This window comes from Paramormyrops kingsleyae, chromosome 25 (genome assembly GCF_048594095.1).
Source record: "Paramormyrops kingsleyae isolate MSU_618 chromosome 25, PKINGS_0.4, whole genome shotgun sequence".
Lineage (NCBI taxonomy): Eukaryota > Metazoa > Chordata > Actinopteri > Osteoglossiformes > Mormyridae > Paramormyrops > Paramormyrops kingsleyae.
Genome location: NC_132821.1, coordinates 23,963,739 through 23,980,281, shown reverse-complemented (window position 1 = coordinate 23,980,281; position 16,543 = coordinate 23,963,739). Strand labels below are relative to the sequence as shown.

The 16,543-nt window shown below is 45.9% G+C and overlaps 2 protein-coding genes across 3 annotated transcripts; one reads left to right on the top strand and one right to left on the bottom strand.

Moving 5' to 3' along the window:
• Nucleotides 1-19: 19 nt before the first annotated feature.
• On the bottom strand, nt 20-4,453 carry elmod2 (ELMO/CED-12 domain containing 2). The gene is made up of 9 exons (XM_023799440.2): nt 4,314-4,453; nt 3,137-3,282; nt 2,959-2,987; nt 2,745-2,842; nt 2,460-2,589; nt 2,087-2,220; nt 1,536-1,604; nt 1,270-1,403; nt 20-955 (listed from the first exon to the last, which is right to left on the bottom strand). The coding sequence occupies exons 2-9, from the start codon at nt 3,279-3,281 to the stop codon at nt 804-806; spliced, it is 891 nt and encodes a 296-aa protein (XP_023655208.1). The 5' UTR covers nt 3,282; nt 4,314-4,453; the 3' UTR covers nt 20-803.
• A 3,514-nt stretch (nt 4,454-7,967) lies between these two features.
• Nucleotides 7,968-14,547, top strand: gprin3b (GPRIN family member 3b). 2 transcript variants are annotated; one of them, XM_023799428.2, is made up of 2 exons: nt 7,968-8,185; nt 11,174-14,547. In XM_023799428.2, the coding sequence occupies exon 2, from the start codon at nt 11,266-11,268 to the stop codon at nt 13,693-13,695; it is 2,430 nt and encodes an 809-aa protein (XP_023655196.1). In that variant the 5' UTR covers nt 7,968-8,185; nt 11,174-11,265; the 3' UTR covers nt 13,696-14,547. The 2 variants fall into 2 exon arrangements, with proteins under 2 accessions (XP_023655196.1, XP_023655197.1); XM_023799429.2 differs by lacking the exon at nt 7,968-8,185 and adding an exon at nt 9,467-9,512.
• The last annotated feature ends 1,996 nt before the right edge of the window (nt 14,548-16,543 follow it).

Genomic DNA, 16,543 nt, shown 5'->3' with positions numbered 1-16,543 from the left:
CAGAAGCAACAAAACAGACTCGCGAAAAGTCAGTTTATTCTCGTGTGAGGTGCTCTGCCAGAATGTACAAAGGAACAGACCGTCAAATTCCTCCGAAATTACAAAGTCTTCAGAAGCAGAACACGGTATATAAATAACACACTAAAAAGTTGCTTTTAATGCACATGCTGTGCGTGACTGCCCAGAGCGGGCTGTAGGGGGCAGAATGGAGCCTCCACTGCTGGCATACAGGGGGTCAATCAAGAACGTATCATCCAAACATGTCGTCTTTTTAAAGCACCTTCACGGTCATACCAGAGAAGGTGAACAACCTCTAAAAGAAGAGCAACAGACGGTAAAACGTAAAAATGCTGTATAGCAAGTAACCACATCGCCATGAGGCAAGTGCTGCTTGCTTTACCAGTAAAACAATGGGGATGTTGGCCCTTAAATTCCTGAGAATTCCTGAGATTCAGTCACAAAAGCCAAAGAGGCAGGAAGTATCTTTCTAAAAAAGACAAATACAGTCAGTCTTATTCGCTAAGCTAAATTTCATTGGTTAGCATTCTTCTAAGAAAATCAGCTTCAGTATCCCCTGTGTGCAATTGATGCCCATTATTTAAATACACCCATTCCATCCATAGTCAATGTGAGTATTCGGTGGGCTTTTTAGGCAAATTACAGTTTTCTTTAACTTATTACATTTGAATTGTGTAAAAATGTAATGGTTAAAAAAAATTAAAGGGGATGGGTACCGTATTGCTAATACTTATTCAGACCATTAATGAAATGCACAGGTCCCTTTAAGAAATTCAGGGTAACGGTTACGACGTCAGTTTCAGCGAGAGGGACACGTCGGGCTCCCCCAGGAGCATCTTCACCTTCTCGTGAAACCTCTCCCTGTACAGATTGAACTCCATAATGCTGGCCGGCTCTTCTTCGATCCAAAACTTATCGAACTCGTAGGCAAGGTAACCTGTAGAAAATGAAAACATATGAAAACAGTGAGGGTACTGCCTTGTGGATCTGGCTAGCCAATCCACAACTAGACGGCGATCAGTTTCTTGGACAGGGAAACAAATCGGGCTACGTCTCCCAGAAGGTTCCCAGAAGAACCTATTCATTTGCACGGTTCCAACTATGTAAGTTGCTACCACAGTTAGCAACTAATACTTTTGGGAAATCTACCCCTGGACAAATGACCATACGTGGTTCATGTTGACTATTCCAAGGGCAGGAATATCCACCCTTCCCCCCTTAGGCTTCTCACCCCACCCCCTTCCCACTCACAGTACAGCTGATGGAAGTGCTCCAGGGATGGGCTCCCGTCCACAGTGTTGTAGAAGTGAGGCTTGAGAGCGCCGCTCTTCAGGAGACTGTAGGCCATCTCCGTCAGGTTGATACCCACTATGGCATAGGAGTAACTGCCAACGCAGACACACAAACTCCGGAGGCTAGCGGGAGGCCCGCCATGGACAGACAGAGCCACAACAGCAATTCCGCGGACACACGTCGGCCGCACTGCTCAGATGTGAGAGAGGGGGCGGCCATCTTACCCTAACTTGGGGTGATTCGCATGTGACAGGACCTGCCGCGATAATTCTGTGTATCGCGCGCTAAAAAAACTGTAAAAATCAGAAAATTAGGAACAAACCTAAAACATAGACCAAGCACCAATTTTATTATTATTACTTCTTATCATCAGCATCACTTTATTGATCCCAAGGGGAAAATCTCTTTTTGCCTACCGAGTCTTGCTCTCCACGACCCACGAAAACACGTGAGAGCAAGCTTGGCTGCGAAGGGCAGCCACCTGCAGTGGCACCCATGGAGCTGGGGGTTAAGGGTCTTTCTGAAGGACCCACGGACATGTGGCTATTCCGCTGAGGCCGCGCTCGAACCGGCAACCTTCTCATCACACGCACTGAGGCTTAGCTCACTGAGCCACACGCTGGCCCCTAACTATTTTAATTTTCTTAATTTATTAAACATCAAAAGTCAGAACTGGTAAGATTGTTTTTCCCACACTCCTTTTTTCCCCTGTTTGAATGCTAATTAACTTTAGCCACTGTAGCATCAGTATGCAGGTCACATGTCTCACACTCACACGAGATTGGTTAAGCCCAGCATGCCCATTCCTCTGAAATCAGTCTTGGGGTCATCGCCTTGGAAACCAATATCTCCCCACTGCTTAGTAATTCTGGACTGCAGCTTCACAGAAGGCATCAGCAGATCCCATAACTGCAAAAGAAATGTTAGCTAAGCTTCAACCGGCTACACCGATCGCATGGGCACCAAACAACACATTAATAGCACATATTATGTAGTTAATGCCTAGAAATATGACATATCACAATGCTATGACAAATGTTGTTTTCGTGATCATCAATCAGAGATAAGATTTTCCTCATGATCTTGCAAATGTTGCAGCTCTGAGCTCTACATTTAAATCTCTTGGCCTTTGCAAAAACAGGCCCTACCTTCAAAAGCAGCTCCTCGTGTTCCTTTTTCTCAGACTCAAACACCTGCTTTCTGAGGTCCTCCACGTATAAGTACAATTTCCTGTATCCATTTATTTGGAGTAAACAAACCTTCAGGTTTGTTTTAAACCTAAACCATAAACAGCACATTCCATCATTAGTAAACGATAGCTGATACAAAACAGTGTTTTTTTTTTTGGTTTTTTTTTTTATCTTAGGCCTAATTACTCAAACGGGGGATTCTGTGAATTTCTGGCACCTCGCTGTGAATCTATAAGCTCTTACATGGGATCTTTCTCAGATCTGATGTTCTTCTCTGCCATTATAGCGGTGACACGTTGCTCTAACCCACTTTCTTCAACATCGATGGCCGTCCGGAGCGTCTGTTGCAAGAGACGCTTCGTTTTAGAAAAGCAAACAAGCGTGGCACATAAAGTGTCACAAAACAGAGAAAAGTTATTTCCAAGTAAAAAAAACAAAAAACAAAAAAAAAACTCACCATGCTTTTTGAGCATTCAAGAGAATATTCTGTAAGTGAAACAAGAGCCATATTAGGATAAAGGTCTGACTGACAACGCCCTACTTTTCACCTCCAGGGCAGAAACAAACGTACAAAACAAACGAACAAAGAGTCATTGCAGTCAAGAGCAGTCACGGTCACTGGCACTGGTCCTCACCTGCCCTGCTTGTCCGCGCCACTCCCTGCCTGTAACCATCGCAAATCCTTTGCAGCTCACATTTTCCCGTTATCTGTCTGAGGAACCACTTCAACCACAATCGAAAGAGCGAGCTGTACAAGTACTGCCAGATGTACCCCAGCATTCTGTAGAACAGACAAAACAAAAAAGCACATATATTCAGTTTTAATCCAACATTTTTTTAAAAAGAATAAATGAAAATAACATTTATACATATTACTCCTAAAAACACTGCTACAAAAAAAGCATGTAAACTTATTTTGAGATTAAAGGAAATTTATGCATTTTGATTCCATTCTATTGTATGCAACACCAACATATGCGCAATCAGTCGATAGCAGGGCTATTCAAGTCACGGTCTTCAGGGTCCGAGCCCTGCTGATTTTCCAGCCTTCCTTTACCTGTGAACCAGGTGTGAAGCCCCAGCCAATCACCATCAGTAATTATTAAACTAACTACCTGGGAGAACTGAAAACAAGGCCTGGATTTGGAATCGAGGGCCAGATTTGAAGAACCCTAGTCTATGGACACGTGTACCTCAAGGACGGCTCCTTTTTAATCTCTCCACGCGCTGCCCTCCTCCTGACGTGTCCAACTAGCGCTATTCATTACTAAGAGACATACTGGGCGATGACTGTAATGTATGACAGAAGAGTGTCATACATTACAGTCATAATACTTTGTGTCCATCCTAACAGTGTGGGATGCGGAGACAAGTAAAGGTGACCCTGCAGCCCCCCCAGGGCGGTTATAAAAGCTGTGCTCTCCGTCTCAAGTTAACATAAATGCGCACGATAGTTCGTTACAAGCAAATTTGTGCAAGCCATATATTTAGACTTCACAGCAAAAATTACATAGCACTTCTTAGATAATAACATGCTGAAATGCAGTACTACTTGGCTTTCTACTGTATCGAGCATACCAAAGAACATCTTCAAAGGATCCTATTTATATACACTTTAACTGCTCATGAGTTAGTGGAAAAGCACATCACAAGCGACTGCCTCGCTCCATTACAGTTCGGGATAAAACGTTAGCTAGCAGGCTGGTTCATTAATAGCGGGCTAAAATTTACCACACAGCACCAGCGTGTGTGTATAGCCAGCAAAGCAGTGGGCAGCAGTACGATCCTAAACACTCAACAGAGATGGGATACCTGAAGCCCAGTCCGGCCGTACACAGAAGTGGGGGTAAATAAATCCGCTACTAAGTTCCAGTTGCCTGCTGTTTTGATTAGCATCAGAAGCTTGGGAGCCCGGAAACAAAACCGGAAGCGGCCGCGTCTGACATGCGCAGAAGCGACGGTGACGCATCCAGTTGTCGTGGTAACCCATAATGGGAACGCTAATTGATGCCGCTGGAGTGCGGAGCCTTTCTCCCCCTTGGCCTTGTTACTGTGCGATGTTACAGCTCGCCTTCTCGTCCCTGCTGTGTCCCCTTAACATCGGTCTTGCCAGCCAGCCTCATTCGCTCTGTCTAACTAGCTGTTAAGGTGGGGGAGATAAGCCGAATCGTGTAATGCAAAAATCTACACTTGGCATTACATAGCATTTTTGTTTCCTGACCAGTATTTTGGGTTTTTACCTTAAACATTTGTTATTTTGAATTGCTGCCTAAATCAGTACAGGGTGCAAGGATATTTGTTCAATATCCACCAGGGGGCGTAAATATTCTTTTTTCGACCTTTTACTGGTAGTTATATTGTTTACACTGCTACTGCGTACGGGACTACTGCAACATAAGAATAATTAAAGTTGGCTCAGCTATTCGTGAATCTGTTATTTGTACTGTGTGGTCAGTCAAATACAGGACTATGAACTAACCTACACTTTTTGTGATTTTTGCATGGAAATCCAACCCAGACCTCTGATCTTGTTCAAAAATCATTGTAATGTTTCAGTCCAAAGACATGCAGTTTGGCTAAGTGCTGTCTAAATTGGCCCATAGTTCAAACTATTTATTCACATTTAAATTTCTCCAATAATCTAATCTAGCTAAGATTCTACATTAGGGTCAGTACCTTTGCAAATCTTTCAGCCTAAATAACCTATAGAAGCTCCTTCACAGAAACCTCTCTCACAGAGAGTAAAGTTAAACAAATTTGTTGCTGTAATCATGTAATGACAAACCAATGCTAAATAAACTTCCCCAGTCTGCGTAGGATGATCCAGGAGCGCCACCCGGTGGTGGAGTTGACCTGCAGCTAACTCCATTATTTTGTCCAAAATCCTGAATCCTTCCACTGAACAGAAGGCCTACATCTCAGCAAAAAGAGAGACTGAAGAGTTTTTGCTGTTAACATTCTGGTTTTATTCTGAATTTATACTGAACTTGTCTAAATTCCTCTTCTCATCATGACCAACTAACACACTCTATCCAGCAAATTCCAGTCCTGGGGGCCCAGTTTGCAACAAAGTTTGCAGATTTCCATGCTCAGACAGACCTCCTAAACCTAGTAAATAGCTGATGTGTTTGAGCAGGGGAATCTGCAAGCTGTGTTGGATTCTGGTTGTCTAGGAATGGAACCCTGCTTTTGTGATTAAACTGATACTGAACAAACACCATTAATATGTGTGCATGTTCAAATAAGGTAGACCGTGCATGGGTAAAGGGGAGAGAAATGCTGAATAGAAGTCAGGGGAAAGAGGAAAGACCAGCTTAAGGAAGATATCATTAAGGCAGGGGTCTCCAACTCCGGTCCTGGAGAGCTACTATCCAGTAGGTTTTTATGTCCCACTTGGCTTCTGATGAGCCACACCTGTTCCTGGTATTTACCTGAGAACAGGTGTGGCTCATCAGAAGCCGAGTATGATAGAAAACCTACTGGATGGTAGCTCTCCAGGACCGGAGTTGGAGACCCCTGCATTAAGGCATAAGTGAAATGAGTGGGTGCTTAACACCCAGCGACCACCAGGGGTCTCCCCATCTGATCAGCCTGTGCTGTGTGTGTTACACCACATCTCCTCTTTAATTGTGAATACTATGGCATATTGTCATGTTATACTTTGATATTTTGCACAGTGTAGTTATGTTATATTGCTGTAGAATATAGTCTGATACACATCGGTGCTGGAAAAAAAATCCATCTTCCCTGACTCCTTATTTCTGTCAGACTCATGAGACGGCAGAGGTCAATCCCGAGTCTTCCGTCTATCGAAAACTGCAGTGTGCAAGTCTGTGAATGTGGGACACCCAGCGATACTCCGAGATAGACGACTGCCACGCTTTCACTTCGCACGCTTAAGGCTTTCTGGCTGAATATTTTTATTCCTTCCCTTGGCCCCAGTTTTGCCAAAATATTACTTTGATATCAGAATAAAGCCAGGAAGTAGATAACTCTTCAGGGCCATGTCACTATTTTTTTGGTACAGCTCCATTAAGCACTGTGCTGGACACCATAATCTAAGAATGACAGAAACCCTACTGCCTCTCGACAGCAACTCAAGAGCAACACGCTGGTCAGCTGTATGATTTAACATGGCAGTCAGCAGGGAAGTGCTTTGTTTGATTTAAGTCTAACTCACCATGGGTGTCCTTGCCATGATCAACAAAGGCATGATCTGAGTGACCGTCTGCTCCTGGGAAGAGCACTTCAGTTAATTGAGCCACTTAAATTGATAGAGTATGAACATAAATTTTTAATTTGAAGCCTCACAGGAGATGTTAGCAGTTTGGGCTGGGTTTTTTATATGTGGTTGGCCACAACTGTTGTACTGCCAAATTTACCCATCTTTAGGGGCGGATATGCACAGCATGGGGACCTCATACTTCCAAGACAGGGGTTAGAATCTCAGCCCCGATCTGTGTTTTCGAAGTATGCATGTTCAGCTTGGAGTTTCCTAAAACATGCATGAATATTCAACAGCTTAAATATTTTGGGAATACTTGTCTGTGGATCCATTACCTAAAAGCAAGCGGTGACCATTACACCAGTGCATGATCCATTCATACACTCTCTATGTTCTGGCACCTAACCAGAATCCTTGGGGACATGCGTGACTGACCCGTCATCTAGCACCCACTCCCCATGCTGACTTGTGGCCCTTATCGCTCACGCTGCTGCATGCAGAGCCTGGAACCCGCTTCTCGGAAATAAGTGAAATGTGACGAGCAGAAGCGTGTCCGCGTGCCGGTGTGCCGCCCCTCTGCCTCGCGGACGGAATGCTGCAGCACGTCGCCTGCCTGCAGCTCGAAACGGCGGCCAAATCCAGCGGGCACTGCAGCAGCCCCTGACACTGTATGGTTTTTCACATAGATAATTGTTTTCATCCGAAGGTGCAGATAGAAAACAAATCAATGCATTTACAATCGCAGAAGAGTACCGATGCTTCGGGGTGTAAATATACGAAAAACAAAATTTTAACACGGTAGCTGTCAGAGGATGCTGAATTACAAATTCATGTCAGGAGCATATTATGAAACAGATTTTTATGAATATGTTAAACAGCACCAATAGCACCGTACATGTGTTTCCGTCCCGTTGAGGTTGTATTTTACTACACAGTGCGGTGGAGATTGAATCTGTCCCACATAGAGTGCTGAGGTTGGGCTATACGATATATGTAGGCCTATGTATGATGGGTATTGTAAAAAAGTTCGATGTAACAATTTATGTGAAAGCCCCATTCGAATTTTACAGCAGTGGGTCTGCGCTGGACTGCGCGCTCATACATCTCAGAGTAAATCAACGAGCGATGTGACCTAATTATTATTTCCCATCCTGTGGTTTGGACCACATTCAGTCGCCCTCCGAAAGGCGTGGTTTCGTGTCACTGACGTCCGCCTCAGTCTTTCATTGATATGCAGCTGAGTGCCTTATAGCCGGACAGGCACAGACAAACGATGCTTAAATAGCGCAGTAATCAACATCACAATTACCGGAGACGCGGGCAGAAAAGGCAGCTCCACGTAAGCCGTCCCTCATCTGCGATTCACTGGCATCCGATGGATTTCAGCTTAACAATGAATTCGTCCGCAAGGTCAAATGAAGCTTTGAAGCCGGCTCCTGGAAATCTAACGTTCACTGAGGTGGGTTTGGTTTCAATAATTCATATAACTCAGCCATAATTGGCTTGATTATCTTTCTGTCTAGTTGCCTAACTTGTGTGCCAAATGCGTGACATTGCACTCGCAAAATAAACTCTCTTCTAATTTATTGCACTACTCGTGTGATATCATGATCTTAATTTTAATTCGGGTGATTTTAGTCTGTGGTAAATTCCTGAGGGTTGATAAATTTTGTAGACATGCTTGGTGTTCGGAGAGAGTACAAGCTTTGATTTGTGTCCAGAGCATCTATAAATTCAGTTCAGTTTACCTTCTTTACAGTTCCCAATAAATTGTTTGTACTTGTATCCAGTATTTATGTATTTTTTCCCACTACATAAGTTAACATTCAGCGTTAATTTGCAACCTTGAAGCGTCGTTTTCCTTTGTCGATGAATTAATTAGAAATATTACGTAGCCTACAATTACATTTCGAAAGGATAACTGGAATATCAAAATGTTTATATAGTCTAGTATACAAAATACTATATATAATAACGTCGATCTGGGGTATTAGCCTATACACACGTACATAGACATTAATGTGTATATTGCTATCTGCTTGCCAGATGCCGGGCACGTGTGAAATACGTTTCGGCAATGAAATCGAACCATAAAATCAGGATTATGCAAAGCAATAAACGGTATCATTTTCACTCATTTCAAAAGATACAACAGATACTGAATATAATGGTTGGGGAAATAGCATCATTTTTCAGTGCGTTTAAAGCCAGAAACGTCGTTTAAATTTACAACACAAAGCCAATAGGCTATGAGCTGGAAAATGAATAATTTCTCAGTTATCGATTAATACATTTTTAAGGTATCATCTGCAATTCGTACACTTAAAGCAACCCACTGTATGCATTAACGATTAGCAGGAAAATGACAAGCACATTTTATTTCAAATAGCAAGCACTTTGCGAAAGCACGAGGCGCGTTTTTTTAGTATGTAGCAAGGCTTTCCGTGCCGACCTACATCATACTCTGCGGATCCTACACGGCGGGAGCATCTCCTGTTCTTTTTCTTTCTTAAGCAAATTTACTTACTGTTTAATACCCTTGATGAATTGGAATGCACTTGGATGGATGCGGGTGTTTTGATTTCGACACCAACTTCCAGCCGTCCATGGATTTGTGAGGAAATTAGACGCAGTGCCGGTTTGCACGCCCGCTGACCTCGGCAGTCGCATGTTGGGCTGAACGCGCGTCGTCCGATGCGAAGAGTCGATACGCGCCCCACAGCAGTGACCGTTACTCCATTTTACTGCCACTAACCTATTTATTTTCTCAGAGGACACAGTTTCGGGTACGTTGCTGCAAAATGCTATCTGGTCAGTCCTTTATATGGGTGTCACACAGATAATGCACCAGTGAAGTCTTAGGGTTGGTTTCTCGATTGGAATGAAAATGAACACTAGTCACCTTTGGTGTCTCCATCACTTGACAGGAAAAGCAGTAAAATATTGTTTCTGAAACAGGGCAATATTTTAAAGTGACGGATCTGTTACTCAGGCTAAGCTCATCCCTCAAATCCCAGACCCTACATACCGACGGACTGTCTTAAATCTCACTTAGCCTAAATAGGTAGCTGTGCACCTATTAAATTTCTTATGATTTGGTGTCCGTCGATTTAATTCGGTGTCAGGTATTTTAAAAGGTGCTCGCTTGCTTTTAGAGTTGTTCACTTTTTGCAAAGATTGGCCTACCCTACTTTTAAACTTACATAGTTTATTATTTAGAAAGTCGTCGCAGTCTTTACTGATCTACAGTATGTAATCTGAAATAGCGTATGTTTAGTTATTTTAAATATTTACTCCTTCCGGTCTAAAATGGTGTTCTATGATTGGTTAAGGATTCTTGACTGCAATGCTATTGGTAATCAAAATTCAGCTTCCGCACGCGGAAGGACGTAGTAAGAATAATAAGATGCCAAATAGTAATGACATCATTTAGGTTAAAGTCTGCTGTGGCAGGAATATGGAATGTCATGTGGCAAAAAATGCCCACGAAGTCACATGAAACGTGTCCCACACCAATGACATCCAGATTCCATTTTTCATTGGGGGAAAATTTCTAGAATACCTAAGCAAACAATACAATGAAGGTTTTAACTTGTATTCACAATATACACATTTATTAAACATCTGCCTCTCATGATTGACTATAGAATCAACTACACTATTTGTTAACTGCGAGCAAATGGAATTTGATTTTTGATGAATTTTTTGACAACTATATATGGGTTAGAGAATATTCTCTTCACTGAACTGTCAGACGTTATGTTTTTTCAAACAAAAGCAGGTTATCTAAAAAGGTCAATCTTGCCTATGACATGATTAGGTCTTGATGTTCCTCAGCTGCAGAGGGGATTTCTGAAGTCCTTGGCTTTGCGAGAGGTGACTTTCTCCCTGTGTGTGGGGGCCTTTTCAGCTTTACTGGAGGCGTTTGTGCTGCCAAAGCTGTGGCGGTGTTATCTGGACGCTGTGGCTGTCATCTCCATCACATTGATGCGGCAGTTTGCGTCTAGGTACCAGAAGTGCCTGACACGCCCCTTAAGACCACCCTGCGTGGCAAGACAATTGACCTTGGATTGAAGATCATTGCCAGAAATCCATACCCTGCACGTCCCACTTTCAGTTTCATTTCAGCATTTCAGCATATATGCTACTCTGGGACTTCAGTGTTAGGACATGGGGACCACTGGGTCCGTATGTTCTCCCCGCAGCTCATTTAAGGTTCTCTCACGGAGACTGTAGGAAGCACAGGACAAGCTGGCTGAAATGGAGAGGACTGTGTGATTGTGCTGAGAATACTGGGCATTCCTTTTTAGGAATACTAGGGTCTGGGCAGAGGAGGAGGCCTGTACACAACGCAAAGTGATGATGCATTGTGGGTCACCGTAGATACCAGTTTTCATCAGGCTGCGCTGGAATGCAAATTCACTCTGATGTTTGTTTTCTGCTTCAGGAAATCCGACGTGGAGGCAGCTGTTGACTTCTGAGAAGTACAGTTACCCCCTGGATCCCTTCGCTTTTCAGTGTCGCAAACGGGAGTTGAGAATGGGGACTGTTCCAAATCCCAAAAGGACCACTACGGTTCAGCTGGCCCCTCAGCTAGCTGTCAGCAACTCCTTGAGAAGAAGGGATTCAAGCACCATCCTGGAAAGGGAGAGGAACCAGAATCTAACGTCAGCAGTGACATCAAAATGTAGGCAGGGCGAGGAGAGCTCAGAACCCTTGAGCGCTCTCACGACGTGCGAGCCTCTGGAGGGTGGAAAGTTACGGGCTAGGTGCCCATCTTACCCAAGCAGACCCGCAAGTGTCAAGATGGAGAAAGATGAGGAGACAGGGGCTAGTGAAGGCCAGACAGGTCAATGCCCGAATGTCGTGAGGAGCAGCTGCGTGGATAGTAATGCTAATCTTACCACATTAGCCACTGCTGGGACAGTAGATGTTTGTAAAGCTGGTCTGCCTGCATCAGCTGCACCATCAAAGGTCGATACACCGACGGACGGCAAAGGAGCGAAAGCTCCATGTTCTGAAGAAGTGTCGGCAGAATCAAAAGCACAGAACCTCAGAACGGATGCGTGTGAGGGGTTGCGGAACAGTAACGATGGATCGGCCACGGTTCTGAAGTCGAATCGCAACTCAAATCGCGGCTCAAGTCCGCGGAGTAGCTCTTCAGAAGTATCCCGCATGCAAGGGAACGCAAACAGCACCAGGGTGGGCTCAGAGGCCGGCACGCCGCTCTCCCAGATGTCAGAGGGTGGCGCTATTCTGCCTGGCATCTCCACCTCTCTGGTCTCCAGCCCCATGTTTCCAGAACCCCCCCTACAGAGTGCAAAGACAGACGCTTCCGGAACGTCTTTGGTGGGTCGTCAAAAATCAGAATGCAAAACAGGGAACAAGTCGTCCGACACTTTGAGAGATGGGATGTTAGCGGAACACCGGCACGTGGCAGAGACCACAAAAAAGCTACTACAGCCCGTGGGTCCTGAGAAGGATGTAAAGAGTCCAGGAGACTCGAAGCCCATCTCCAAAACGGATTTGCCATCAATGGCTTCACCAAGCAAGAACCCCACATCTGAGGGGCAAAGACGCAATGGAGAATGGTCTCCTACGGATGTGGGGCACAAAGCTATCAACGGTAAGGACACCACTGCAGAGCAGAAGCAGGCAAACCTGCAGGGGCGCCAGAAGCAGTATAAGGAAGCCGCCACCATGACAGCCTCCGTGGAATGCTGCCCACCTTCCGTGAAGAGGTGCCAGGATGCTGAGGTGCAGGCGGTCGCCGATGTCCGTAGCCAGTCTGCAGGCACCAGCCCCCATATGATTCCCTTCGCTGTGCCGCACAAGCCCATCAGCACCGCGAAGGAGGAAGCAGAGAGCCTCACCATCGTCTACCAGGCAAATGTAGAGTCTCTGTCCTCCGACGAGATGTCGGCAGGGGGCGTGGTCTTCTGCGACGCAGGGATCCAGACACTTGTGGCCACACACATCCACACGGGCCTTCAGCACCGTGCCAGCCTCCAGGCTGTAGACCACCTAGCCGAGAAGGTCAGATTAGAGGCCGGTTTGTGCGCCAACGTGAGCACCAGCATCAACCAGTGTCCAGGTTCGGCCTTGCAGCAGGACATCGGACTGGGGTCCAAATCAAATGAACCAGGGCTTCTATGCAACATCCAAAAAGCTCTTCCGCCCTTGCAGCCTGTTTATCAAATCAACATCGAGTCTCACCCACCATCTGACAGCGACCTGCACAATAAAGGGTTACTCACAACAGCCCCGACTGCATCTGTGGCACCCCCTAGTGGACATGCAGCAGAAGTGTCAGACGCAGGTCTGCCCGTAAAACCTGCAACATCCAATCAGGCGGTTCCGGCCATCGCTGCCTCACCACCAAAGGCAGCTGAGGGTCCCTCCGCTGTACCCCCTGCCTTACAAATGGACCACTGCACACAAACTGTACCTCCTTGCATGAAAAGGAATGAATCAAAAGTGGATGATCCACCTCAATTAAAAAAGCTATTGGAGGGAGATGGGGTGGAGCTGAGGAAGGATGGAGCCGTCAAACAGGCAACTCGCCAACAAGGCAACAAGCCCGACCGAGAGGCGACCGCGAGCCGGGGGCAGAAGAAAAGAGAGCAGGACAAGCGGAAGAAGGACACAGTGGCCGCGAGCAAGTCAAACAAGGGGAAGAGCATCCACGACGTGGTGTGGGACGAGCAGGGCATGACGTGGGAGGTATACGGGGCCTCCGTCGACCCCGAGTCCCTCGGCTTCGCCATCCAGAGCCACCTACAGAACAAGATCAAGGAGCACGAGAATCAGACGATATCTCGAAGCTCACTGCGCAAGTCCATCTCCTCACAGGCCTCGCAGGGGAGGAAGCCCAAGCGTGGCAACCGCAGCGTTTTCCGCTCCATGCTGCAGAGTGTCCGCCGGCCGAACTGTTGCTCGAGACCGCCCCCCTCCTCGGTGCTGGACTGAAGGATGGACGGCAGGCGGCCCGGATGGCGGGCGGCCCAGGCCACAGGCGGGGCGGCCTCGTCGGTGCCGTCTCTGCCGTAGGGATGCTGGTACAAGAGACTACTTCCAGCGTCCAGCTGAACTCGTACGTCCGAGCAATCGGCCAGTCAGGAAAGAGGGTGTCCTGCTGAGTGTTTTATAACCAGTTTAGATCATACCACTTGGGGGGGGGGGGGGCAAAGATTTTAACAGTATTTCAAAAACAGCAATAATATGTAGCAAGCTGCATGTGAATTAGTGCTGACAGTAGATCCCCCCCCCCCAACATGGACTTGCTCCCATCCCGCATAGTACTGTGTACCATTCAGCAAATAACTTTTACACACCTTGTGTGACTAAATATCGCATTTCTCTTTACAGTGGAGTGTATGAATTTGTTTAATGTTCCCCAGAATTTACCGAGTACCCTGATTTATATGTCAAATTGGTAAGATTTTTAATTTCACATTTCTCTTCGGACTTGGTTATTTTGTCTCGATGAGCAGTAGACCACCTTCTCGGCTCTGTGTTTGTCCCAAAGCCGGCCTCCGGACTGGATGGTGCTGAATTTAATCTCAGATTTCATGTGAAGGCTTTTCTTACTGGTTAGAGGTTCCTGCAGTAACACAGAGCCATTTTCCCCCCACACTGAAAGAGGAGAACATATTGTGCAACCCTCTGGTCTCCTAATTACGGGATGATTTTTGACTGAGTCAGTTATGCATCCGAAGCAAGACCCAAACTGCCAAAGTCTGTTTTTCTAAGAAAGTTTAAATGTGACAGACTATCATATTAATCACTCTACCATGTATCACTATTTATCTTTTATCCTAATAAATGCGACATTGATGTTATCAATTAATTTCCTTCCTTTATTTATTAGGTTTTTTTAAAGTTATAGGTTTGAGGAGGGTACTGCTTGCTGCTACAAGTTACACTTGTGGTGAATGTATAACTGTTTTGGGATACCGGCTATGATCACAGAGATGAATATTGATTCAACGTCTTCGTAGTTTATCTGATTTCCTCTACTTTGGCAGCTTTAAGACTCTGTTTAGGATTAAGGCCTTGACGCAACTTTCACATGCATATTTAAAGCAGTATCGATCTGTGAAATTTTGAGGAACTTTAGCGTTTGTAGCATTTTGGAAATGTGGACCCAGGGCCGGCCAATAGCTATAGGTTAAAGAGGCAGGTGCCCACCCAGGGCCGGCCAATAGCTGTAGGCTAAAGAGGCAGGTGCCCACCCAGGGCCGGCCAATAGCTGTAGGCTAAAGAGGCAGGTGCCCACCCAGGGCTGGCCAATAGCTATAGGTTAAAGAGGCAGGTGCCCACCCGGGGCCGGCCAATAGCTGTAGGCTAAAGAGGCAGGTGCCCACCCAGGGCCGGCCAATAGCTGTAGGCTAAAGAGGCAGGTGCCCACCTAGGGCCGGCCAATAGCTGTAGGCTGAAGAGGCAGGTGCCCACCCAGGGCCGGCCAATAGCTGTAGGCTAAAGAGGCAGGTGCCCAGGCTTCCTGAATTACCTGCGTTGTGGAGGAAGCGAAATGATCATCGGTTTTCCTGTTAGGGGGGGGGGCCTCCCAAGTGAAGATTTGCCTGGGGCACCTGAAAAGGTAGGGGGCAGCCCTATGTGGACCAGACATCTTGACCGAAGACGGGTTTCGTGGTTGGAAACGGCGCTGCCGTCCGTATGCCGCGAGAGATCCAGGTTGAAGAGCTCCGATCTTCGCGTGGGTTCCGTTTCCAGCAAAGCAGAGGGCGTTCTTACATTTTTGCACATCCCTCTGTCACCTCGTTCATCTGATACTGTAGAATTAGGGTGCGTTAGACTGTGTCCTCAGAGCTGCATGTCATACTATTGTTTTCAAACGCTAGGAAGCAGAATGTCTTCAGAAGAACGACCCATTGCTTTCTTTACTTAATGACTGCTAAGTGTCTGATATACTGTCGAGTTGTGCCAGAGACTAAGAAGAGCCTTGATTAAAGGACTACGAGCCTGCAGGTAGTTTGGCTGCGATGTGTGGATCGCTCATGCGGATCTTCTGCTTATCCCCTTTGAGACCACTGCTGCGTGCAAAAGCAGAAGCCTGTTTCGAAAGGCTTAAAGGGGTTTCTTTCATTTTCAGACAGCAAACACTGGGGTGTTTCCAAGCCACTTTCTGTCTGGAGAGAGCTGTATTTTCCCCCCATTCCTTCTGCGGTCTGTGCATCTTGAGGAGGTCAGAAAATGCCTGGCTCACTGCAGATTGTTTTCAGGAACATTTTTTTAAATAATACAGGGAGATACCAGCGATGTCATCAAGCTGTCTTCATTAATACCAGCTTTTTATTATGCCGTTGACTCAAATCTGATTTGGCACCAGCTGCTGTTTCTCTCTAAGGGGCAGTATTGTCAGTTCCAGTAGATGTCACACTTCTAATACTGAAAATAAGCTTAGAAATGGCAATGGCTGCGTAAAACTGGCTTCATTAATGAGGTGTTTATCTTTTCAGGCACTTCGCTGTTACTGGGCTGAGCTGCAGAGCGTTGTGTGGTCAGACGGTTCTGGACGGAACCCGCAATGGGTTTCCTATGTGTTACCTATTGCAGGGTTGCCAAATCTTGTGAATTCTGGCGTGTGAAATCTTACGGCAAATCTATATATCATCCCATTATAAATCTAAATTTAGCTACTTCAAAAGCGTTAGGGTAGTTCGCAAACCTTACAGACTATTTATTATTTAGGTAATAAAACTGTTACATGTAGATGCGTGTGCAGTCTTAATTGTCTCGAATTGAAAATCTCACGCCAGCCAACTGACCAAAGATCGGCAGCCCTGCTGTTGCA

What these genes read in the sequence shown, in the direction of transcription:
- elmod2 (XM_023799440.2), bottom strand. Translation starts at nt 3,281, where the DNA reads ATGCTGGGGTACATCTGGCAGTACTTGTACAGCTCGCTCTTTCGATTG. An exon ending in AGATCTGAGAAAGATCCCAT is followed by an intron (nt 2,590 to 2,744) that starts GTAAGAGCTTAT and finishes TTTATGGTTTAG; the next exon opens with GTTTAAAACAAACCTGAAGG. An exon ending in GCGAATCACCCCAAGTTAGG is followed by an intron (nt 1,404 to 1,535) that starts GTAAGATGGCCG and finishes CTGCGTTGGCAG; the next exon opens with TTACTCCTATGCCATAGTGG.
- gprin3b (XM_023799428.2), top strand. Translation starts at nt 11,266, where the DNA reads ATGGGGACTGTTCCAAATCCCAAAAGGACCACTACGGTTCAGCTGGCC.